Source organism: Hyla sarda, chromosome 4 (genome assembly GCF_029499605.1).
Source record: "Hyla sarda isolate aHylSar1 chromosome 4, aHylSar1.hap1, whole genome shotgun sequence".
Taxonomy (NCBI): domain Eukaryota; kingdom Metazoa; phylum Chordata; class Amphibia; order Anura; family Hylidae; genus Hyla; species Hyla sarda.
This window is the reverse complement of record NC_079192.1, coordinates 417,365,760-417,393,053: the sequence shown is the minus strand read 5'-3', so window position 1 is coordinate 417,393,053 and position 27,294 is coordinate 417,365,760. Positions and strand designations below refer to the sequence as shown.

At 42.4% G+C, this 27,294-nt stretch overlaps 1 protein-coding gene and 1 long non-coding RNA gene across 11 annotated transcripts in view; one reads left to right on the top strand and one right to left on the bottom strand.

Moving 5' to 3' along the window:
- Positions 1–7,135, top strand: part of LOC130267739 (uncharacterized) — a 69,920-nt gene extending 62,785 nt beyond the window's left edge. Inside the window, exons 2-3 of the long non-coding RNA XR_008843266.1 lie at positions 407–537; positions 6,998–7,135. This is a non-coding gene — a long non-coding RNA (uncharacterized LOC130267739). The remainder of the gene's footprint in view (positions 1–406; positions 538–6,997) is intronic.
- CACNA1C (calcium voltage-gated channel subunit alpha1 C) overlaps positions 1–27,294 on the bottom strand; it is a 423,395-nt gene that overhangs the window by 127,076 nt on the left and 269,025 nt on the right. For all 10 annotated transcript variants that reach the window (XM_056517894.1, XM_056517896.1, XM_056517893.1 and 7 more), the window contains exons 4-9: positions 22,722–22,861; positions 17,062–17,201; positions 13,732–13,887; positions 12,442–12,638; positions 7,057–7,160; positions 362–534 (exon numbers count right to left, since the gene is read on the bottom strand). In XM_056517894.1, coding sequence (XP_056373869.1) covers positions 362–534; positions 7,057–7,160; positions 12,442–12,638; positions 13,732–13,887; positions 17,062–17,201; positions 22,722–22,861 — 910 coding nt within the window. The remainder of the gene's footprint in view (positions 1–361; positions 535–7,056; positions 7,161–12,441; positions 12,639–13,731; positions 13,888–17,061; positions 17,202–22,721; positions 22,862–27,294) is intronic.

Sequence of the window (27,294 nt, the reverse complement as noted above, 5' to 3'; positions counted from 1 at the left end):
GGAGAAAAGAAACGAACAATAAGGCCAAAAACTTAACAAGTCCATTGGAACTAATAATCAAGGTGAACTGGAAAATAGGAGTCACAATGGTGCTCTACTCGGGTAGTAGTCTCATCTATATCCTATACTAGTGTAACAAAGTGTCCCTCACAGGCGTCCGTCTCAAAGGGTTTTCTTCACATTTTTATAAAAGGTTCTGGTGATTGGTACTAGTTCTTTTTTCTGCACTTTGGTATAGGATATAGATAAGCTACTGATGTATGGTGTCTGGCATAATGGTGATCAATGTCAATATTTCCAACAATGCAACAGGGGGAAAAAAAAAGTATAAGATGTAACTTATAGTAATGTCACCACTGACTGTTTCGGGGTTTGTCCTCATCGATATCTTCATCTTCATTTTCAGGGTCTATGTCTTCTGCCTGTGTGATCCAGTCCAGGTAACCCTTCAAGTCTTCTTCAAGTTGTTGCTTCTCCCTCAGTTTCTGGAAGTCGCCCCGAGCCTTGGCCTTCTCCCTCTCCTTTGAGAACTCCCTGGTAAGACAAGAGGAAGGAAGCTTAGTAAAAGTAAAGGGGTTATCCAGAATTGGATAAACAGAGCTAATCTCTTTCAAAAACAGCACCACCTTTTTCCTTAGGTTGTGTGTGGTATTGCAGCTTAGTCCCATTGAAGTGTATAGAGTCAAATTTAAATATGGCACACAACCTGAGGACATGGGTGGTCCTGTTTTTGGAAGAAATTAGTTCTGTTTTTCAGTTTTTCCTGGATAAACCATGTAAGGATGGAAATATATAAAGCGTAACATGGGGAGCAGCCAGATGAGAAGACCTTTCATAAAGGGTCCATCCCAACATCCTCTCTAGCTACCGACCTCCCAACCTGTAGCTCCTCATGAGTGGAGTTTGTTAGAGAACACCAGGCTACATGATAAATATTGAGATATGATGAATTCTCTCCTCTCATTAGATGGTTACAAGATCTGCTCATTGTCAGCTGCTTCAGGTTAGGCTGCATTTACACCTCGTTTTTGCAATACGGTTGCCGTATCCAGTTTGATAAAAAAAAAAAAACATATCGAACCGTAGTGCAAACCGTATACATAGACATTTCATTGTAAACCATATGCCAACCGTAGCATCAGGTTGTGTACGTTTTGCATAATTTACGGTTGTATACGGTTTTTAACGGTACACCATACTGTAATCTACTACTGTTATGTGTCCCGGTCAAAAACCAACCTGTATACGGTTATTTTAAAATGGAGTTCTAAGGTAACCGTATGTGCATGCGGTTACATCCGGTTTGCACAATACGGTTTTTAATTTTTTTCTTTTTTTGGGGGGAAATTCAATAAAAAGAAGAACTTTATTTAAAATGTTGACAAACTTTAAAACCATATATTTTTTTTTCAAGAAAAACGTATTAAAACGTATGCAAATGTATATCCGTTTTTAAACCGTATACAGTTTAAAAACATGAGGAGGCATATACGGTTGCATACGTTTCGGTCCGGTTTGGTGACATACATTTTTTTTTAACAGAAACTGGATACGGCAACAGTATTGCAAAAACGAGATGTGAATGCAGCCTTAGAGCAAGAGGTCAAAGAAGGACATGACAAATAGCGGTAGCATGTTGCTTTAAATTTTATAATGGCATCCGAAAAAAATTAAAAATAATAATCAAAACAGAAAAAAATAATATAACCAAACTGCAGTACTTGTTATGTCGATAGGTGGCACTAGACACACACACTGTTTAAACTGTCCTTTATTGAATATAGAAATTGTCAACATTTTGTAACTGGCAAATAGCGCTATAGAAACCCATAGTTTGTGTAGTTTGGCCACATTCTGAATTGAAAATACATAGAGGGACATTTATCATTGTTTTTGCGCAATTTGTTTAAAGTATATGCGCCTTATTTATGATTGTTTTTAAAGGGGTTATCCAGGAAAAAAAATCTTTTTTTTACATATCAACTGGCTCCAGAAAGTTAAACAGATTTGTAAATTACTTCTATTAAAAAATATTAATCCTTTCAGTACTTATGAGCTGCTGAAGTTGAGTTGTTCTTTTCTGTCTAAGTGCTCTCTGATGACACGTGTCTCGGGAACCGCCCAGTTTAGAAGCAAATCCCCATAGCAAACCTCTTCTACTCTGTGCAGTTCCCGAGACAAGCAGAGATGTCAGCAGAGAGCACTGTTGCCAGACAGAAAACAACAACTCAACTTCAGCAGCTGATAATTATTGCAAGGATTAAGATTTTTTAATAGAAGTAAATTACAAATATGTTTAACTTTCTGGAGCCAGTTGATATAACAAAAAAAAAGTTTTTTTCCTGGAATACCCCCTTTAACCCCTTAAGGACGCAGGACGTAAATGTACGTCCTGGTGCGGTGGTACTTAACGCACCAGGACGTACATTTACGTCCTAAGCATAACCGCGGGCATCGGAGCGATGCCCATGTCATGCACGGCTGATCCCGGCTGCTGATCGCAGCCAGGGACCCGCCGGCAATGGCCGACGCCCGCGATCTCGCGGGCGTCCGCCATTAACCCCTCAGGTGCCGGGATCAATACAGATCCCGGCATCTGCGGCAGTGCGCGATTTGAATGAATGATCGGATCGCCCGCAGCGCTGCTGCGGGGATCCGATCATTCATAACGCCGCACGGAGGTCCCCTCACCTTCCTCCGTGCGGCTCCCGGCGTCTCCTGCTCTGGTCTGTGATCGAGCAGACCAGAGCAGAAGATCACCGATAATACTGATCTGTTCTATGTCCTATACATAGAACAGATCAGTATTAGCAATCATGGTATTGCTATGAATAGTCCCCTATGGGGACTATTCAAGTGTAAAAAAAAAATGTAAAAAAATGTAAAAGTAAAAGTAAAAAAAAAAGTGAAAAATCCCCTCCCCCAATAAAAAAGTAAAACGTCCGTTTTTTCCTATTTTACCCCCAAAAAGCGTAAAAAAAATTTTTTATACACATATTTGGTATCGCCGCGTGCGTAAATGTCCGAACTATTAAAATAAAATGTTAATGATCCCGTACGGTTAACGGCGTGAACGAAAAAAAATAATAAAAGTCCAAAATTCCTACTTTTTTAATACATTTTATTAAAAAAAAATTATAAAAAATGTATTAAAAGTTTTTTTATATGCAAATGTGGTATCAAAAAAAGTACAGATCATGGCGCAAAAAAATGAGCCCCCATACCGCCGCTTATACGGAAAAATAAAAAAGTTAGAGGTCATCAAAATAAAGGGATTATAAAAGTACTAATTTGGTTAAAAAGTTTGTGATTTTTTTTTAAGCGCAACAATAATATAAAAGTATGTAATAATGGGTATCATTTTAATCGTATTGACCCTCAGAATAAAGAACACACGTCATTTTTACCATAAATTGTTCGGCGTGAAAACGAAACCTTCCAAAATTAGCAAAATTGCGTTTTTTGTTTTAATTTCCCCACAAAAATAGTGTTTTTTGGTTGCGCCATACATTTTATGATATAATGAGTGATGTCATTACAACGGACAACTGGTCGCGCAAAAAACAAGCCCTCATACTAGTCTGTGGATGAAAATATAAAAGAGTTATGATTTTTTAGAAGGCGAGGAGGAAAAAATGAAAACGTAAAAATTAAATTGTCTGAGTCCTTAAGGCCAAAATGGGCTGAGTCCTTAAGGGGTTAAGCCATTTTTGTACATTTTGCATGTGCTTGGTCATTTCTTCATTTTTTTTACACTTGGAGGGGGTGTAAATTCATTGCAGTTATCATCATTTTGGAACAAAAAAAAAATCACACAAGAATACTTATCATAGTTTGTGCACAAAAAATAATAATAAAAAAAATCACTCTACTTCCTTGTAAGAAATTAATAGTTTCACGTCTTTTCCCCATTGAGCACCCTTTTAAAAATCGACACAATTCCTTTTGCTGCTTGCGCAATTTTTTTTATTTAGAAACAGACACAAATGTGCAAATGAAAAGAAAAAGTACGCAGATTTTCATGCAAATTATAAATCCACAATGCTTGTAGGTAATGTAGAATGAAACAATGGCAACTAACCAATTCTGGAGATTTAAAGGGGTACTCCGGTGAAAAACTTTTTTTTTTTTTTTTTAAATCAACTGGTGCCAGAAAGTTAAACAGATTTGTAAATTACTTCTATTAAAAAATCTTAATCCTTCCTGTACTTATTAGCTGCTGAATACTACAGAGGAAATTATTTTCCGTTTAAAACACAGAGCTCTCTGCTGACACCATGAGTACAGTGCTCTCTGCCGACATCTCTGTCCATTTTTAGGAACTGTCCAGGGTAAAAGGAAATCCCCCATAGCAAACATATGCTGTTCTGGACAGTTCATAAAATGGACAGAGATGTCAGCAGAGAGCACTGTGCTCGTGATGTCAGCAGAGAGCTCTGTGTTCCAAAAAGAAAAGAATTTCCTCTGTAGTATTCAGCAGCTAATAAGTACAGGAAGGATTAAGATTTTTTAATAGAAGTAATTTACAAATCTGTTTAACTTTCTGGCACCAGTTGATTTAAAAAAAAAAAAAGAAAAGAAAAAAGGTTTTCACCGGAGTACCCCTTTAAGGGTTTATTCAAAGGATTTCCATGTGAAAACATAGATACTGAGGCAGGGAGCAGCAACAGAGCTAGCAGGGGAGAGTCTAGAGCAGTGGTCTTCAACCGGCAGACCTCCAGATGTTGCAAAACTACAACTCCCAGCATGCCCGGACAGCCTTCGGCTGTCCGGGCATGCTGGGAGTTGTAGTTTTGCAATATTTGGAGGTCCGCAGGTCTAGAGACTGCGGTAGTGCCAGTCACACACTGTTTGCTTGACAAATGAGAAATCCCCTCTTATATTTTAATTGGTGTAAATACAATGATTATGGTCATTACACAACGATTGCAAACCTTTGAGGTGCTCATCCTCCTCTAATGTGCCGTAACTGGGAGCAGAGGAGAATGGCGCGGCTCCAAGTATTATCAGTCATAAACGTTTTATTCAACATATTATTTGGCAGATAAAAAAGGCTGCAATTGTATCTGCACGCAGATAAAGGGCGCAAAGCGATCCGCAGCTGCTTATGGCGATAATAAGTAGAGCTCAGAATTTCGAGTGCTTATGTATCCGTCACTGAACCTGTAATTTCCAGCTACACAAATCATGAGCGCTTTCTATGGAGGGCTGTAGGCCAGCACTGGAGGGGAACGATACAAAGACCAGAGCAAATGGCGAATCGGGAGACAGGCCAATGGGGGACGGGGGTGCTGTCAGCAAACATAAGACGGGGGGGGGGGGGATGGGGGGGGCTCTGGTGGTGTGTATCTCGTGAAGGACTTACAACAGGCCATAGTCTCCCAACATTCCACAACACAAATTTAGCAGTAGTTCAATGGGGGCTCAGAGAATGACCCACAATCATCTTAATATTGTCAGATAAATGGGGTTCAAAAAACTAGACTAAACTTATGCAAAAGGACACATACAACTCATTTCTAGAAAGATTGTTGCACCATTTTAACATTTATAGATATCCTCACAAATAATGTACTCACTATTCTGCTGGTGAGGTCACTGTGTACATACATTACATTACTTATCCCGTACTGATCCTGAGTTATATCCTGTATTATACTCCAGAGCTGTACTCACTATTCTGCTGGTGGGGTCACTCTGTACATACATTACCTTACTTATCCTGTACTGATCCTGAGTTATATCCTGTATTATACTCCAGAGCTGTACTCACTATTCTGCTGGTGAGGTCACTGTGTATATACATTACATTACTTATCCTGTACTGATCCTGAGTTATATCCTGTATTATACTCCAGAGCTGTACTCACTATTCTGCTGGTGAGGTCACTGTGTATATACATTACATTACTTATCCTGTACTGATCCTGAGTTATATCCTGTATTGTACTCCAGAGCTGTACTCACTATTCTGCTGGTGAGATCACTGTGTACATACATTACATTACTTATTCTGTACTTATCCTGAGTTATATCCTGTATTATACTCCAGAGCTGTACTCACTATTCTGCTGGTGAGGTCACTGTGTACATACATTACATTACTTATCCTGTACTGATCCTGAGTTATATCCTGTATTATACTCCAGAGCTGTACTCACTATTCTGCTGGTGAGATCACTGTGTACATACATTACATTACTTATCCTGTACTGATCCTGAGTTATATCCTGTATTATACCCCAGAGCTGTACTCACTATTCTGCTGGTGAGATCACTGTGTACATACATTACATTACTTATCCTGTACTGATCCTGAGTTATATCCGGTATTATACCCCAGAGCTGTACTCACTATTCTGCTGGTGAGGTCACTGTGTACATACATTACATTACTTATCCTGTACTGATCCTGAGTTATATCCTGTATTATACTCCAGAGCTGTACTCACTATTCTGCTGGTGAGGTCACTGTGTACATACATTACATTACTTATCCTGTACTGATCCTGAGTTATATCCTGTATTATACTCTAGAGCTGCACTCACTATTCTGCTGGTGAGATCACTGTGTACATACATTACATTACTTATCCTGTACTGATCCTGAGTTATATCCTGTATTATACTCCAGAGCTGTACTCACTATTCTGCTGGTGAGGTCACTGTGTACATACATTACTGATCCTGTACTGATCCTGAGTTATATCCTGTATTAAGAGTGGTGCAATTGCCCATAGCAACCAATCAGATTGCTTCTTTCATTTTTAAAGAGGCCTGTGAAAAATGAAAGAAGCAATCTGATTGGTTGCTATGGGGAACTGCACCACTCTTTCTCTGCACAGGTTTTGATAAATCTCCCCCACTATTCTGTAGCAGCCATTGTGTACATACATTATTGCATTACAATGTGTCTATTAACTAGCTTGTTGCCTGCTTCTAAACACAAGCAGCAGAAAAGTGAGTTCAGATCTCTTTTTATTCCTTTTGGTCAAAGTATATACAGGTAAGAAGGATCATTCTATGGCAGAAGTAGAAAACTTTGCATCTTCTTACCCACTCAACACTCCGAGAACCAGGTTCAGTACAAAAAACGATCCAAAGATGACAAGACTGACAAAGTAAACACACGGCAGCTCGTAACCCATGGCGTTTTGCATCTAAAGAGAGAAAAGCATCGACATGTTAGAAGACAATAACAAGCTGTTCCCCGGAATATGGACAACCCCCTCTTACTTTTTTTAAAATATTTTGTTATGTTGTTCCTTATGTTAAAATTAAAGAAAAGTCTACCCCCCAATACCCCATAATGAGAATGTGAAACAGAATTTAAGATTTTTTTTGCAAATTTATTACAAATGAAAAACTGTATTTTGGCCTGGGCATAAGTATTTAGACCCTTAGCTTTAACACGTGACATTTATCTCTGGCTCCTCCCATTTCTCTTGATCATCTCTGAGATGTTTCTCCACCTTGATTGGAGTCTCCTGATTGGATTCAGCTGATTGGACAGGATTTGGAAAGACCCAGCCCTCTCTATACAGTGACCCCCCGACCTACGATGGCCCCGACATACAATCATTTCAGCATACGATCACTCTCAGAGGCCATCGCATGTTGAAGGCAGCATCAACATACGATGCTTTTGTATGTCGGGGCCATCGCATAAACGGCTATCCGACAGCACTGACTGCTTCAGCTGCCACCGGATAGCCGTTTACGGTGCCCCGTGAGCTCTGGTGATGTCTCTTACCTGTCCTCGGGGCTCCGGCGCGTCCTCTTCGGGATCCCCTGCATCGTCGGCGCTCTCCATCGAAGTCATCACGTCGCGGCACACGCCGTCCCATCATCCAATAGGAGCGGCGTGCGTAACAATGTGATGGCGGCGACAGAGACCGCGGATGCCGGGGAAGAAGAGGCCTTACCAGAGCGTCGGGGACACCTCGTGGACGGGGCGACAGCGATGGACGGCGACATCCCGGGCAGCGGTGACGGTCCGGAGCAGCGGGGACAGGGAGAGTACAACTTCCTCTAACAGTGGTCTACAACCTGCGGACCTCCAGATGTTGCAAAACTACAACACCCAGCATGCCCGGACAGCCGTTGGCTGTCCGGGCATACTGAGTGTTGTAGTTTTGCAACATCTGGAGGTCCGCAGGTTGTAGACCACTGTGGTATACTTTACATTGCAAGGATCCCTCAACATGCGATGGTTTCAACAAATGATGGTCCGTTTGGAACGGATTACCATCGTATGTTGAGGGACCACTGTATAAGGTCTCACAGCTGAAAATTTATATTGGAGCAAAAACCAAGCCATAAGGTGAAAAGAATTGCCTGTAGAGCTCATAGACAGGATTGTGTGCAGCCACAGATCTGAAGAAGGGGACAAAAATGCTGCCACACTGAAAGTTCCCAGGAGCTCAATGGCCTCCATAATTCTTACATGGAGGAAAAAAGAAACAACCATAGAGCTGCTGCCCACCAAACTAAGTAATTCGGGAATAAGGGCCTTGGTAAGACAGGTGACCAAGAACCCAATGGTCACTCTGGATGAGCTCCAAAGATCCTGTGTGCAGATGGGAGAAACTCTCAGAAGGTCCAGAATCATCACTGCAGCCTCCACAATCTGGGCAATGGAACATCTCTGGAGAGACCTGAAAATGGCTTCCACCGATGGTCCTCATCCAACCTGACAGAGATGAGAGGATCTGCCAAGAAGAATGGCAGAAAATCCCCAAATCCAGGTGTGTAAACCTTGTGGCCTCATCCCCAAGAAGACTGGAGGCTGGAATCACTGCCAAAGGGGCTTCACCCAAGTCCGGAGTACAGGATAAGAATACTCGTGTCAGTGTAAGATTTTAGTTTTTTCTTAGTAAAGATTTGTAACATTCTGTTACCATTTTGTCATTATGGGGAGCACAAGGAGCAACAGAACCAAATGTGACAGAAGAGAGTGGGGGCTGAAGACTTTCTGGATACATTGTATATAGTGACCGGGGGTGAAGACTTTCTGGATACATTGTATATAGTGACCGGGGTGAAGACTTTCTGGATACATTGTATGTAGTGACCGGGGGTGAAGACTTTCTGGATACATTGTATATAGTGACCGGGGGTGAAGACTTTCTGGATACATTGTATATAGTGACCGGGGGTGAAGACTTTCTGGATACATTGTATATAGTGACCGGGGGTGAAGACTTTCAGTATACATTGTATATAGTGATCAGGGGTGAAGACTTTCTGGATACATTGTATATAGTGATCAGGGGTGAAGACTTTCAGTATACATTGTATATAGTGATCAGGGGTGAAGACTTTCAGTATACATTGTATATAGTGATCAGGGGTGAAGACTTTCAGTATACACTGTATATAGTGACCGGGGTGAAGACTTTCTGGATACATTGTATATAGTGACCGGGGATGAAGACTTTCTGGATACATTGTATATAGTGATCGGGGCTGAAGACTTTCTGGATACATTGTATATAGTGATCGGGGTTGAAGACTTTCTGGATACATTGTATATAGTGACCGGGGTGAAGACTTTCTGGATACATTGTATATAGTGACCGGGGCTGAAGACTTTCTGTATACATTGTATATAGTGACCGGGACTGAAGACTTTTTGGATACAGTGGGGCAAAAAGTATTTAGTCAGCCACCAACTGTGCAAGTTCTCCCACTTAAAAAGATGAGTATACTGTAATTTTCATCATAGGTTATAACCTCAACTATGAGAGACAGAATGAGAAAAAAAATCCATAACATCACATTGTCTGATTTTAAAGAATTTATTAGCAAATTAAGGTGGAAAATAAGTATTTGGTCACCTACAAAAAAGCAAGATTTCTGTCTCTCACAGACCTGTAACTTCTCCTTTAAGAGTCTCCTCTGTCCTCCACTCATTACCTGTATTAATGGCTCCTGTTTGAACTTGTTATCAGTATAAAAGACACCTGTCCACAACCTCAAACAGTCACACTCCAAACTCCACTATGGCCAAGACCAAAGAGCTGTCCAAGGACACCAGAAACAAAATTGTAGACCTGCACCAGGATGGGAAGACTGAATCTGCAATAGGCAAGCAGCTTGGTGTGAAGGAATCAACTGTGGGAGCAATTATTAGAAAATGGAAGACATACAAGACTACTGATAATCTCCCTCGATCTGGGGCTCCACACAAGATCTCACCCTGTGGTGTCAAAATGATCACAAGAACAGTGATCAAAGATCCCAGAACCACACACGGGAACCAAGTTAATGACCTGCAGAGAGCTGGGACCAAAGTAACAAAGGCTACCATCAGTAACACACTACTCCACCAGGGACTCAAATCATGCAGTACTAGACATGTCCCTCTGCTTAAGCGATTATATGTCCGGGCCCATCTGAATTTTGCTAGAGAGAATTTGGATGATCCAGAAGAGGATTGGGAGAATGTCATATGGTCAGATGTTTAAGTGGGTGAACTTGCACAATTGGTGGCTGACTAAATACTTTTTTGCCCCACTGTACATTGTATATAGTGACTGGGGGTGAAGACTTTCTGGATACATTGTATATAGTGACCGGGGGTGAAGATTTTCTGGATACATTGTATATAGTGACCGGGGGTGAAGACTTTCTGGATACATTGTATATAGTGACTGGGGGTGAAGACTTTCTGGATACATTGTATATAGTGACCAGCGGTGAAGACTTTCTGGATACATTGTATATAGTGACTGGGGGTGAAGACTTTCTGGATACATTGTATATAGTGATCGGGGCTGAAGACTTTCTGGATGCATTGTATATAGTGACTGGGGGTGAAGACTTTCTGGATACATTGTATATATTGACTGGGGGTGAAGACTTTCTGGATACATTGTATATAGTGACTGGGGGTGAAGACTTTCTGGATACATTGTATATAGTGACTGGGGGTGAAGACTTTCTGGATACATTGTATATAATGACCGGGGGTGAAGTACGGTGTCCATTTAAGGACATCATCAGTCGTCAGCCTTAACGCTGTCCCGCCTCCTCCCTCGGACCAATCTCAGTCAGGCGTCAGCTGCAACTCCCTCCTCCATCATCCAAAACTCCCTCATCTGAAACTCTGTCATCCCTCAGACGAAAAACCTTCCTGCAGTGTAGCAGAGCCGAGTAAGTGTTGGCTCTCTGCTATACGGGTTCTGCTGTACATGCTATTCAGTGTCGGCTCTGCTATACAGACTCTGTAGAACATCTAGTGTCTGTAGTACATGTGCAAGTTTCACAGTTTCGACTCGATACATCCTGTGTAGCGTCGGCTCTGCTATGCGGCAGGAAGTTGCGTCTGAGGGAGAATCGTCTGAGGGATGACATCATTTTGGATGAGGGAGTTTCGGATGAGGGAGTTGTGGCTGATGACTGACGGAGGAATGGTCCGAGGGAGGAGGTGGGATGGAGTTGTGGCTGATGACTGACGGAGGAATGGTCCGAGGGAGTTGGTGGGATGCTGTTTCGCCTGACGGGGATGGAGTTACCGCTGACGACTGACGGCGAATAGTCCGAGGGAGTTGGTGGGATGCTGTTTTGTCTGACGTGGGACGGAATTACGGCTGACAACTGACTATGTCCTAACATGGATGCTGTAGTGAAGACTTTCTGAATGTTTGTAGCAGAATGCAGAACTAGGACAGCTGGAAGACTTGTGAATGCTGAATTGGATGTGACTAGAGACATAACTCTAGATCAGTACAAGACAATAGAAAGAATTTACTTCCCATTCTCTTTAGATGTATCCTGTACAATGAACCACAGTGGATCTTCAATCTTAAAATATAAAATACCAGTATTAGTATCGCAGTAGGCGTGGGGCTCACTGACAATCCGCTCGCAGGTTGTGTGACTCTTTATAGCAGCGCCGCTCCGTGTTCTCAGAAGACGATTTATTTATAGACCCTTTCATGTTCTGCAGCCTCTGGAAATCCACTTCAAAGTTTTAAATTGCGGTCTCACCCCTCCGACCCTGAAACGGGGCCTTGTACATGATGCGGATGATCATGACAAGGTAAATTTTAGGCTCAGGGTGGAACATCTCGAAGGCCCCCAAGACGAATCCAGACTGAAAACTCCCAGAGAGGCTCATACGGCATGAGATGTGGGACACAAGAGGAAACATTGTTCCAAGAAAAAAAAAGGAAATCCAAAGGAACGCTGTGGGAAAGTGGCATCGGGATGATTCTGGGAAACAGCTTCATAGGAAACACTGTCTGCTTTGCATACTTTTCTGTATTGCAGTATGGAAGAAATAGTGTATAGAGCAGGCAGTGTACTGTGTCCTGATGACCATATGGCATGGATTCCATGACAAAGCTACATCCCTTTATATATATATATATATATATATATATATATATATATATATATCCCGGTGTGCCTCATCCGAGGAGCCCAGACACCTACCCAGTATAATACATCCGTCCATCCCTCCATAGTGATGCACTGGAAGACAGTCAGCATGGCAAATGCAAAGTTGTCGAAATTGGTGATGCCATGCTTGGGTCCGTCCCACCCAGATTCACACACGGTCCCGTTGGGACAGTGCCGACCGTTATTGCTATTGAGAGCGCAGGGTGACGGCTCCTCCTCTGCGGGGACTTCTGAAAAGAAACAAAAGCAGAAATGTGAGGAAGGCAAAATCTGTAAACTCCTGACCCTTTCCTCAGACCAATAAAATTTACATCACGCATTTAAGCAGCTTTCCGCTAGTAACCTGAAAACCCATCCTGACATGATAACACCTTACAGCTGAGGGGTTGCTGAGGAGTCATTTTACAACAACAGCTGGAGAGGCGCAGGTTGAGAAACACCGCTTTAGGGTCACAGGTACAACACCCACTGCGGATTTGATGCGGTGTTCAACAATTCATATTAATTTAACAGCATTAAATCTGCAGCATCAAATTTGTAACAGGAGCAAATCCACAGCATCAAATCCACAGCATCAAATCCACAGCATCAAATCCACAGCATCAAATCCACAGCATCAAATCCACAGCATCAAATTCACAGCACCAAATTTGTTACATCAAATCTTTAGTATCAAATCTGTATCAGCATATCTGCCGGAGATCATTTGAACCTCTAAATCCACAGCATTAAATCCACAGCATTAAATCTGCAGCAGAAAATCCATTATAGCGAATCGGCAGCAGCAAGTCTGTAGCACCAAATCCACAGCATCAAATTTGTAGTAGCAAATCTGCGGCGGATACGGTATGTGTTAATGTACCCTCCAGGTATAAGCATATCCCAGACTGATACATTTGTACTGACACATTGTATCACATTCACAGCACAGGAGAGAGATTTGTGCTGATGTCATGTTTACAGAGGATTGCAAAAACTAGATACAATTGTAACAAACCTCAGCTGTGACAATTAGAAGGTTTGTACAGGATATACTACCTTGAAGCAGAGATCTCGATAATGAGGAATGAAAACATAAATTATTAAAATGATACAATTATATTGTGTCCTGAGTAGTTTTCAGGAGCAAAGAGCAAGATATAAATGGCCATACAGGTCTCTAGAAAAGCTGGACAAAAACCCATGTGACAGCTGTAATGGCCGCCATATCCAGATTTCTCAGATATCTTAAAGAAAAACAAATCAGTACCTTGAGGATGAGACAAATTTATCAGCCATTACTCTTTATGAAGATGACTCCAGGGGAGCTGATCTCTTTCTTACCTTTGTTGGTTAAGAAGTAGCAGGTTTTGTGCATTTTGCCCATAAACAGCTCCAGGCCGATGATGGCGTAGATGATGATGACGAATAAGACAAGAAGCGCGATGTGCAGCAAGGGAACCATGGCCTTAATGATAGAGTTCAGCACCACCTGAAGACCTGGGAGAGAAACATCATTGTGGTGACCCTCAGGCAGCAGCAGAAAAACATTATATCTATGTCTGATCCTGGAATAAAGAATAATGCATGTGACAAAAATTATTATTAACCCTACCTGGGTCTGATAACCCACCAGTCTGCACTGCAGATCGTGAGGGTGTCTGTAGGTCGAGCCCACCAATTTATACTAAGGGGTAATACAGGAACAGAAAACCAGGACTTAATTCTTCTAAAAACAGCACCACTCCTGTGTGAAGAAAATTAGCAGTTTTTTCTATTTCTGGATAACCCCTAGTCATTACTTAGTTCTGTAAAAGATACAGTGGCCACCCCCAGCCTACAGCCAATTTTAAAGGGGTTATCCAGGAAAAAACTTTTTTTTTTTATATATCAACTGGCTCCAGAAAGTTAAACAGATTTGTAAATTACTTCTATTAAAAAATCTTAATCCTTTCAGTACTTATGAGCTTCTGAAGTTAAGGTTGTTCTTTTCTCTGATGACACGTGTCTCGGGAACCGCCCAGTTTAGAAGCAAATCCCCATAGCAAACCTCTTCTAAACTGGGCGTTTCCCGAGACACGTGTCATCAGAGAGGACTTAGACAGAAAAGAACAACCTTAACTTCAGAAGCTCATAAGTACTGAAAGGATTAAGATTTTTTAATAGAAATAATTTACAAATCTGTTTAACTTTCTGGAGCCAGTTGATATATATATAAAAAAAAGTTTTTTTCCTGGAATACCCCTTTAACTAATAAGGAGACAATACATCCTACTTTTACTCTATGGATGTCACTCACTGAGGATGTTAACTGGGAGCTAAACATGGTTGTCACCCAGCTTTCCGCTTAGCCTAATACAGCTCTCATTTAGACAAAGCGGAGGAGTCTTCAATGGATTTTGTATCTGTCCCCGTAATTGGCTGAAGTGAATGGGGAAGACTTGCGCACTTGAATTTAATGGGGGATTTTTTCTCATTTTTAGGGGGGTACCCTCCAGCTGCTCCTCGAGGTCCAAGTGGTTTCTCTTTCCAATTATTAGCCTGTGTCCAGCCAAGAAGGAAACCAGCGATCTCGGTATTATTCTCAAGTCCTTTATCTTCCGCCATCTGCTGATGACAATCTGGCCCCGTGGAGTTCTGCAGTGAATTTCCAGAGCCATTCCCCGTGTCTTACATTCAGCGGCAGACATTATGCTGAGTGTTATGAGCCGCGCAGATGATGATTACGCTGCCAATTTAGCACATGTTGCTAGAAGTCTTTGGGAATTGAGGCCCGGAATGGGGGAGCGTCGCTTCCGCGATGATGGAAATCTTCAGAAAAAAAATAAAAAAATGCGGAAAAGTTGGACACTGGCCCACAAGCTAAATGATGGCATGTCTGTCAGCAGCGGGCAAACGCTTGGCATGGGCAGACATTACTGCTTAATTAGCGTGCTCCGCATGACAAAGAAAGACACAGTCTGTCACTACCGTAAATACCCACACGCTGCCATCGCTCCCATTTAGTGGCATTGGGAGATCACCAGGAGGAGCTAACACATCTGGAAATGCTCGTCCATAGGTCACAATAGAAAACTGGCCCCACCGTGTGCCAGTGCCCGCCTCACCCAGGTTAAAATCAGACTGGTTTGTATTGACTGGCCAATGTTTATGGATGCCAACTGTGAAAACTATATAGCCCCGAGTCTCTTAAGTCACACTCTCCCCGATGTGCACCTGAACATCACGTTCAATAAAGACCCCTTGCATAAGAAGGTTTGGTGAGTGCCCCGCTTTCTACGCTTTCTATTCCTTTTGGATGTTTATATAGGATAAGGCTTCAAAAAAAAAAAACGGCTCAATCGGCGCTGAACGACCACAACAGGTTAACGGTAAAAAGGAATTTATTTGACCAGAATGCAACGCGTTTCGCTGCGCATGCGCAGCGAAACGCGTTGCATTCTGGTCAAATAAATTCCTTTTAACCGTTCACCTGTTGTGGTCGTTCAGCGCCGATTGAGCCGGGTTCCTTTGAAGCCTTATCCTATACTGCAAAGGGCAGAAGTCGACTTACCATTATTCTACGCTTACATCGTTGTTGTGTATGAATTTGGACAACCACCCAGGGTGAGCAAGTAAATTGTATAATTAATTCCACCACGGGTTCTGACGTTACTACTCTATGGAGCGCCTGTTTCTCTCATTCCTAGAACTGTGAAAACTGGGATCCAGCAGGTCTGAGAAGTTGTGCCAGGCTCAAACACCCTTCAGTTATGGGCGCCCCTATAACCCAGATCACTGTGGAAGGGGGCTTCGTCTCCAGCATCTATGGTGGTCTGTACGGTGTCCACAGTCTTCCCAGGTGTATTCACCACTGTTGTGGGATACATTCTCCTGGTATCTAATTTCCTCACCTTGTATCCTGTCCCATTAAATTCTGCTTACTTTTCTAGCAGTGGGATCTCACATTTCACAGTTCCTGTACCTGCTGCTGGTTCTGAATGGGTCTGTATGAAAGCGAATGCAGCATCGCATGTGACTGGAGTATAAAATATGGTGAAACTATGGCTGGGTTCACATCTGTGTTTGGATATTCCGCTTCATTTTCATATGTCTGATCCTGTTGATTTAAGTGGATCATTTTGATCATCATTTTTTGAATGGACTAAAAAAATAAAAAAGGTGCATGCAAATTTTCCACTAGGTCGGTGGCGACGGATGCCATCGGAAGAGTGTTCTATTATTTTGTTTGTCCATTTACGTTTTTTATTTAGCTTACAAAGGGTAAGAGATCCAAGAAGTGAGCCCTGATCACATGACCTGCATCCCAGCCTCCAAAAAATGTCCGAAAGCAGATCTGGAGTTGTGTTCTCCTTTTCCTCAGCAAACAAAGCAAAACTGTAAAGATCAGTTCGAGAGATGCAGTCTGAGAACCAAACACTACTCTCCTTGTCTGGGAGAAAAAAAGTCAAAAGAAGTGAAATAGTTAAAAAAATAAAATAAAAAAATGGACAAAAACAGATAAACAAACTGATACAAACTGTCCTTTATTTTGACTCACAATTTAAATGGATTCTTAAACAAAATCAAACAAAAAAACAAAACAATGATAGTTTGCATCAGTTTTTTGCTGAACGGATGTCAAATTTCATGAAACACCTCTTATCATGTGACCCACTTGGTCAGTCTACTTACTAGGTACCCCGGAAACCAGTCTCAGAGGTCTGAGGACTCGAAATGCTCGAAGTGCTTTTACATCAAATCCTGCCCCTTTGCCTCCCAGGGCGCTGCCACCATCTGCCTTGGTCGCTTGCTCTAGAATCGCACTGAAAAGCCTAAAAATAATAAATAAATGTAAAAAAATTAATGGATGGCAATATTTCTATCACCGTGTATAATAGTCAGCAAGTCATGAGCAAGTGAAGAAGCATACAGGAGGCTGGTTACAGTGTTCTGATCAGCACAGAGTATTTCAGGAGTGTGTGCTGATCTTGAGGGTCACCATAGAAGGGAGAACCATACAGGGCCGGACTGGCTCACTGGGATACAGGAAATTTTCCCGGTAGGCTGTTCGACCTGTGGGCCAGCAGGGGCCGGCCCGACGTTGCCAGTGATCTGAAAGATGAGACCCCGTTGCCGATTCAGGGGTCTCAGTTTTCTTCAGACCACCGTCCCTAGGCCAGGCCGCACACCCTAGCACAGGACCTTGTGTTTAATGGCCTCTGTGCAGTTAGAAGCTTATAGATCTTTAGTTCCGAACTGTGTCAGCTCTGGAACTTCTTGAAGCCGCACAGGACGTCTGCATACAGGCGGAGGCGGAGTGATGATGTCATTTCATCGCGCTGCCTCCATCTGAGCAGACTGAGCGGCACTTCATGGGAATGGAAGAAGCAATAGCTAAGTGTTTTTTTTTGTTGTCATTTTTTAAGTTACTGCAAAAAAAAGGGGGGACAATTAGGGGTAAATATGGAGAGAGGGAGTGGTGGTGATGAAGGGTTAATCAGCCTATCTACCTATCTAATGCTGCAGGGGGGATAATTAGCCTATCTACCTATCTAATATGGGGGGGGGGTAATAAGCCTGTCTATCTATCTAACACGAAGGGAGCAGGTTTATTAAGCCTGTCTACCTATATGGAGGGGGAGGGGTTTAATAAGCCTGTCTACCTATCTTAATCGGCCTGTCTACCTATATGGAGGGGGAGGGGGGGTTAATAAGCCTGTCTACCTATCTTAATCGGCCTGTCTACCTATATGGAGGGGGAGGGGTTTAATAAGCCTGTCTACCTATCTTAATCGGCCTGTCTACCTATATGGAGGGGGAGGGGTTTAATAAGCCTGTCTACCTATCTTAATCGGCCTGTCTACCTATATGGAGGGGGAGGGGGGGTTAATAAGCCTGTCTACCTATCTTAATCGGCCTGTCTACCTATATAATATGGAGGGGGGGGGTTAATAAGCCTGTCTACCTATATAATATGGAGGGGGGGGGGGTTAATAAGCCTGTCTACCTATCTAATATGGAGGGGGGGGGGTTAATAAGCCTGTCTACCTATATAATATGGAGGGGGGGGGTAATAAGCCTGTCTACCTATATAATATGGAGGGGGGGGGGTAATAAGCCTGTCTACCTATATAATATGGAGGGGGGGGGGTTAATAAGCCTGTCTACCTATCTAATATGGAGGGGGGGGGGGGTTAATAAGCCTGTCTACCTATCTTAATCGGCCTGTCTACCTATATACTATGGAGGGGGGGTTAATAAGCCTGTCTACCTATATAATATGGAGGGGGGGTTAATAAGCCTGTCTACCTATATTAATATGGAGGGGGGGGGGGTTAATAAGCCTGTCTACCTATATAATATGGAGGGGGGGGGTTAATAAGCCTGTCTACCTATATAATATGGAGGGGGGGGGTTAATAAGCCTGTCTACCTATATAATATGGAGGGGGGGGGGGGGTTAATAAGCCTGTCTACCTATCTTAATCGGCCTGTCTACCTATATAATATGGAGGGGGGGGGGTTAATAAGCCTGTCTACCTATATAATATGGAGGGGGGGGTAATAAGCCTGTCTACCTATATAATATGGAGGGGGGGGGGTTAATAAGCCTGTCTACCTATATAATATGGAGGGGGGGGTAATAAGCCTGTCTACCTATATAATATGGAGGGGGGGGGTGGGGGTTAATAAGCCTGTCTACCTATCTTAATCGGCCTGTCTACCTATATAATATGGAGGGGGGGGGGGGGTTAATAAGCCTGTCTACCTATATAATATGGAGGGGGGGGGTAATAAGCCTGTCTACCTATATAATATGGAGGGGGGGTTAATAAGCCTGTCTACCTATATAATATGGAGGGGGGGGGGTTAATAAGCCTGTCTACCTATATAATATGGAGGGGGGGGGGTTAATAAGCCTGTCTACCTATATAATATGGAGGGGGGGGGGGTTAATAAGCCTGTCTACCTATATAATATGGAGGGGGGGGGGGGGTTAATAAGCCTGTCTACCTATCTTAATCGGCCTGTCTACCTATATAATATGGAGGGGGGGGGGGGTTAATAAGCCTGTCTACCTATATACTATGGAGGGGGGGTTAATAAGCCTGTCTACCTATATAATATGGAGGGGGGGTTAATAAGCCTGTCTACCTATATAATATGGAGGGGGGGGGGTTAATAAGCCTGTCTACCTATATAATATGGAGGGGGGGGGGTTAATAAGCCTGTCTACCTATATAATATGGAGGGGGGGGGGTTAATAAGCCTGTCTACCTATATAATATGGAGGGGGGGGGGTTAATAAGCCTGTCTACCTATATAATATGGAGGGGGGGGGGTTAATAAGCCTGTCTACCTATCTTAATCGGCCTGTCTACCTATATAATATGGAGGGGGGGGGGGGTTAATAAGCCTGTCTACCTATATAATATGGAGGGGGGGGTAATAAGCCTGTCTACCTATATAATATGGAGGGGGGGGGTTAATAAGCCTGTCTACCTATATAATATGGAGGGGGGGGTAATAAGCCTGTCTACCTATATAATATGGAGGGGGGGGGGGGGGGTTAATAAGCCTGTCTACCTATATAATATGGAGGGGGGGGGGGGTTAATAAGCCTGTCTACCTATATAATATGGAGGGGGGGGGGGTTAATAAGCCTGTCTACCTATATAATATGGAGGGGGGGGGGGGTTAATAAGCCTGTCTACCTATATAATATGGAGGGGGGGGTAATAAGCCTGTCTACCTATATAATATGGAGGGGGGGGGGGGTAATAAGCCTGTCTACCTATATAATATGGAGGGGGGGGTTAATAAGCCTGTCTACCTATATAATATGGAGGGGGGGGGGGTAATAAGCCTGTCTACCTATATAATATGGAGGGGGGGGGGTAATAAGCCTGTCTACCTATATAATATGGAGGGGGGGGGGTAATAAGCCTGTCTACCTATATAATATGGAGGGGGGGGTAATAAGCCTGTCTACCTATATAATATGGAGGGGGGGGGGTAATAAGCCTGTCTACCTATATAATATGGAGGGGGGGGGGGTAATAAGCCTGTCTACCTATATAATATGGAGGGGGGGGTAATAAGCCTGTCTACCTATATAATATGGAGGGGGGGGGTAATAAGCCTGTCTACCTATATAATATGGAGGGGGGGGTAATAAGCCTGTCTACCTATATAATATGGAGGGGGGGGTAATAAGCCTGTCTACCTATATAATATGGAGGGGGGGGGGGTAATAAGCCTGTCTACCTATATAATATGGAGGGGGGGGGGTAATAAGCCTGTCTACCTATATAATATGGAGGGGGGGGGTAATAAGCCTGTCTACCTATATAATATGGAGGGGGGGTAATAAGCCTGTCTACCTATATAATATGGAGGGGGGGGGGTAATAAGCCTGTCTACCTATATAATATGGAGGGGGGGGGTAATAAGCCTGTCTACCTATATAATATGGAGGGGGGGGGGTTAATAAGCCTGTCTACCTATATAATATGGAGGGGGGGGGGGGTAATAAGCCTGTCTACCTATATAATATGGAGGGGGGGGGGGGGTAATAAGCCTGTCTACCTATATAATATGGAGGGGGGGGGTAATAAGCCTGTCTACCTATATAATATGGAGGGGGGGGGGTTAATAAGCCTGTCTACCTATATAATATGGAGGGGGGGGGTAATAAGCCTGTCTACCTATATAATATGGAGGGGGGGGGTTAATAAGCCTGTCTACCTATATAATATGGAGGGGAGGGGTAATAAGCCTGTCTACCTATATAATATGGAGGGGGGGGGGGTAATAAGCCTGTCTACCTATATAATATGGAGGGGGGGGGGTAATAAGCCTGTCTACCTATATAATATGGAGGGGGGGGGGGGTAATAAGCCTGTCTACCTATATAATATGGAGGGGGGGGGGGTTAATAAGCCTGTCTACCTATATAATATGGAGGGGGGGGGGTAATAAGCCTGTCTACCTATATAATATGGAGGGGGGGGTTAATAAGCCTGTCTACCTATATAATATGGAGGGGGGGGTTAATAAGCCTGTCTACCTATATAATATGGAGGGGGGGGGGGTTAATAAGCCTGTCTACCTATATAATATGGAGGGGGGGGGTTAATAAGCCTGTCTACCTATATAATATGGAGGGGGGGGGGTTAATAAGCCTGTCTACCTATATAATATGGAGGGGGGGGGTTAATAAGCCTGTCTACCTATATAATATGGAGGGGGGGGGTTAATAAGCCTGTCTACCTATATAATATGGAGGGGGGGGGGGGTTAATAAGCCTGTCTACCTATATAATATGGAGGGGGGGGGGTTAATAAGCCTGTCTACCTATATAATATGGAGGGGGGGGTTAATAAGCCTGTCTACCTATCTAATATGGAGGGGGGGGGGTAATAAGCCTGTCTACCTATCTAATATGGAGGCGCACAGGACGTCTGCATACAGGCGGAGGCGGCGTGATGGTCATTTCATCGCGCTGCCTCCATCTGAGCAGACTGAGCGGCACTTCATGGGAATGGAAAAAGCAATAGCTAAGTGTTTTTTTTGTTTTGTTTTTTTAAGTTACTGCAAAAAAAGGGGGGGGACAATTAGGGGTTAATATGGAGAGAGGGAGTGGTGGTGATGAAGGGTTAATCAGCCTATCTAATGCTGAGGGGGGGGGGGTTAATCAGCCTATCTACCTATCTAATGCTGAGGGGGGGGGGGGGTTAATTAGCCTATCTAATATGGAGGGAGGGGGGTTAAGAAGTCTGTCTATCTATCTAACATGAAGGGGGGGGGGTTGCTAATCAGCCAGTGTACCTATCTAATGTGGAAAGAGGGGGTGAATCGGCCTATCTAATATGGGGGTGGGGGTTAATCAGCCAATCTACGTATCTAATGTGGAGGGGGGGGCGGCAGAGGAGAAGTGGTGCAGTTGCCCACAGCAACCAATCAGATCACACCTATAAGTTTTCAGAGGTTTTTTAAAAATAAAATAAGCAATCTGATTGGTTGCTATGGGCAACTGCACCACTCTTCCTCTACACAGGTTTTGATAAATCTCCCCAAACGTGTTTATATGTTTCACTTATTTCTTTTGTGTAGATGATGTGAGATTAGAGAAAGGTGTGATCAATTACTCCTAAATTTGCCGCAGTGCGTTGTGCGCTACAATTTGTCTGCAACACGGGGTGAGAAATGATATAGTATGTGGGCTGGTGGGGTCTATGTTCAAGGCTGCTTTATCGTCGCAGTCTGGCCCTGGGAGCATAGCCCCCCCCCCCCCATAATTTAGTGGGGGAAGGGGGGGGGGGGGTGCAGACATATATATAGAGGACTTACCCTACTACCACGATGATAAAATCCAGCAAGTTCCAGCCGTTGCGGAGGTAAGCGTTGGGATGAAAGAGCAGCCCGTAGGCGATGACTTTAAGAAAAGCTTCCACTGTGAAGATGATGAGGAAAAGATATTCCACCCGCTCCTATAGGGAAGAGACCAAGACACATCATCAGTCATGAAGATATATACGTCAATTCTACAAATCCAAGTGTAGTACTGGGCCCTTGACATGTAAATTTATGTTGAGGACCCTGTAAATCTAAGGACACATCACATGACTGTCATGGACTGAAGGGTTAACAGCCATTTAAGTGTCACATTAGAACAAAGGTAAAACAGGTTATCACATGACATGGAGAATGGCTTAATATATAGCAGAATGTCTTGGGGCCGCAGGCGTGCGCTGGTGGAGCAGATGGATAAATCCTGCCCTGACGTTCTTAAGTGACTCATTGAGCGGCAGCGGATGGGGACCATCCTTATTGATCCCCTTCTTATCTCCGTCACACCGACGTGAGGTCGGACAGATTGAAAAGCGATATATCGATCCCTACTAACATCTTCAGTTCCAGCCACTTTACTCGTGAGATATATGTCCGTCAGGCAAATACTCGCAATCTCCAGGAAAACAATGAAATCCTGAAGGCAATATACTACGGTATACAGATATACGGTATATAACACGTTATAGTGATCAGTGATTACGGTATACAGATATATGGTATATAACACGTTATAGTGATCAGTGATTACGGTATACAGATATATGGTATATAACACGTTATAGTGATCAGTGATTACGGTATACAGATATACGGTATATAACACGTTACAGTGATCAGTGATTACGGTATACAGATATACAGTATATAGTGATCAGTGATTTCAGTATACAGATATACGGTATATAACACGTTATAGTGATCAGTGATTATAGTATACAGATATACGGTATATAACACGTTATAGTGATCAGTGATTACGGTATACAGATATACAGTATATAGTGATCAGTGATTTCAGTATACAGATATACGGTATATAACACGTTATAGTGATCAGTGATTATAGTATACAGATATACGGTATATAACACGTTATAGTGATCAGTGATTACGGTATACAGATATACAGTATATAGTGATCAGTGATTTCAGTATACAGATATACGGTATATAACCCGTTATAGTGATCAGTGATTACAGGCATATAACACGTTATAGTGATCAGTGATTACGGTATACAGATATACGGTATATAACACGTTATAGTGATCAGTGATTATAGTATACAGATATACGGTATATAACACGTTATAGTGATCAGTGACTACGGTATACAGATATACGGTATATAAAACGTTATAGTAAACAGTGATTATAGTATACAGATATATGGTATATAAGACGTTATAGTGATCAGTGATTACGGTATACAGATATACGGTATATAACACGTTATAGTGATCAATGATTTTGGTATACAGATATATGGTATATAACACGTTATAGTGATCAGTGATTACGGTATACAGATATACGGTATATAACACGTTATAGTGATCAGTGATTACGGTATACAGATATACGGTATATAACGCGTTATAGTGATCAGTGATTATGGTATATAACACGTTATAGTGATCAGTGATTATGGTATATAACACGTTATAGTGATCAGTGATTACGGTATACAGATATACAGAATATAGTGATCAGTGATTACGGTATACAGATATACAGTATATAGTGATCAGTGATTACGGTATACAGATATACAGTATATAGTGATCAGTGATTTCAGTATACAGATACACGGTATATAACCCGTTATAGTGATCAGTGATTATGGTATATAACACGTTATAGTGATCAGTGATTACGGTTATACAGATATACGGTATATAACACGTTATAGTGATCAGTGATTACGGTTATACAGATATATGGTATATAACACGTTATAGTGATCAGTGATTACGGTATACAGATATACGGTATATAACACGTTATAGTGATCAGTGATTACGGTTATACAGATATATGGTATATAACACATTATAGTGATCAGTGATTACGGTATACAGATATACGGTATATAACACGTTATAGTGATCAGTGATTTTGGTATATAAGACATTATAGTGATCAGTGATTTCGGTATACAGATATATGGTATATAACACGTTATAGTGATCAGTGATTACGGTATACAGATATATGGTATATAAGACATTATAGTGATCAGTGATTACGGTATACAGATATATGGTATATAACACGTTATAGTGATCAATGATTTTGGTATACAGATATACGGTATATAACACGTTATAGTGATCAATGATTACGGTATACAGATATATGGTATATAACACGTTATAGTGATCAATGATTTTGGTATACAGATATATGGTATATAACACGTTATAGTGATCAGTGATTACGGTATACAGATATACGGTATATAACGCGTTATAGTGATCAGTGATTTTGGTATATAACACGTTATAGTGATCAGTGATTTCGGTATACAGATATATGGTATATAACACGTTATAGTGATCACGGTATACAGATATATGGTATATAAGACGTTATAGTGATCACGGTATACAGATATATGGTATATAAGACGTTATAGTGATCAGTGATTATGGTATATAAATATACAGCATATAACACATTATTGTGATGAGTGATTATAGTATATATAGATATACAATATATAACATGTTATATCCAACACGTATATACAACATAGTGATCAGTGATTACAGAGAGAATCCTTAATACTTTCTGTATCATTAAATGTCATGAATAAGTGTATCTGAGCCTTTATCTGAATCTTTTAGGAAACTGTCTGATGAGCTGCTGTATCTAAGCCCATATGTGATACTGCCTGCTTGGCTAGTGCATCTAAGCCTCTCATGTGTGATACTGTCTGCTGAGCTGCTGTAGTGTGATGTTATATTTGTCTTATTTAGGAGTTCCCCTTTAAGTATCTCAGCTGTAACCCCAGACCCTCCCACCATATAACATTACACTATTATCTTCAGCCGCTCTTTACATCAGACTCTTTTCATCTGCGGAGGATTTTCCTGCTGTGAAATGTTTTGTGTTTTCTATTAAATATTTCCTATTAATGAATGTAGGATATAAATGATTAATGTCACCACATATTAATTTACATGGTACCACAAATCCACCACATTAAAAAGGCCCCTGAGCCAAGGAGCTGACAATCTAGGAGGAGACACGGAATTTATCACACAATCCTCCGCTTCATACAGAACCCTGAGCCAAAGAGCTGACAATCTAGGAGGAGACACAAAATCCTACACACAATCCTCCGCTTCATACAGGACCCTGAGCTAAAGAGCTGACAATCTAGGAGGAGACACAAAATCCTACACACAATCCTCCGCTTCATACAGGACCCTGAGCCAAGGAGCTGACAATCTAAAAAGAGACACAAAATCCTACACACAATCCTCCGCTTCATACAGGACCCTGAGCCAAGGAGCTGACAATCTAGGAGGAGACACGGAATTTATCACACAATCCTCCGCTTCATACAGAACCCTGAGCCAAAGAGCTGACAATCTAGGAGGAGACACAAAATCCTACACACAATCCTCCGCTTCATACAGGACCCTGAGCCAAGGAGCTGACAATCTAGGAGGAGACACAAAATCCTGCACACAATCCTCCGCTTCATACAGAACCCTGAGCTAAAGAGCTGACAATCTAAGAAGAGACACATAATTCATCACATACAGGCCTCTGCTTCATACAGGACCCTGAGCTAAAGAGCTGACAATCTAGGAGGAGACACAAAATCCTACACACAATCCTCCGCTTCATACAGGACCCTGAGCCAAGGAGCTGACAATCTAAAAAGAGACACAAAATCCTACACACAATCCTCCGCTTCATACAGAACCCTGAGCCAAAGAGCTGACAATCTAGGAGGAGACACAAAATCCTACACACAATCCTCCGCTTCATACAGAACCCTGAGCCAAGGAGCTGACAATCTAGGAGGAGACACAAAATCCTACACACAATCCTCCGCTTCATACAGAACCCTGAGCTAAAGAGCTGACAATCTAGGAGGAGACACAAAATCCTACACACAATCCTCCGCTTCATACAGAACCCTGAGCCAAGGAGCTGACAATCTAGGAGGAGACACAAAATCCTGCACACAATCCTCCGCTTCATACAGGATTCTGAGCCAAGGAGCTGACAATCTAGGAGGAGACACAAAATCCTACACACAATCCTCCGCTTCATACAGGACCCTGAGCCAAGGAGCTGACAATCTAAAAAGAGACACAAAATCAATCACACAATCCTCTGTGTGGCCCTCTGTATATAGAATTTTAACCAGCAGGAGGCAGCATTTAAACGCCTGCTCTGTAAGCTGGAAGGAACCAGCAGCATTGTAACTGCAGCTCTGGATGTGAGTGGAGGATATGCAGCCATCTGCATTGTGATCTGCAGAGTTGAATCATTGTATCTGCAGATATGACGGAGAACACACGGACAATCCGTGGAGCGTTCCCTAATA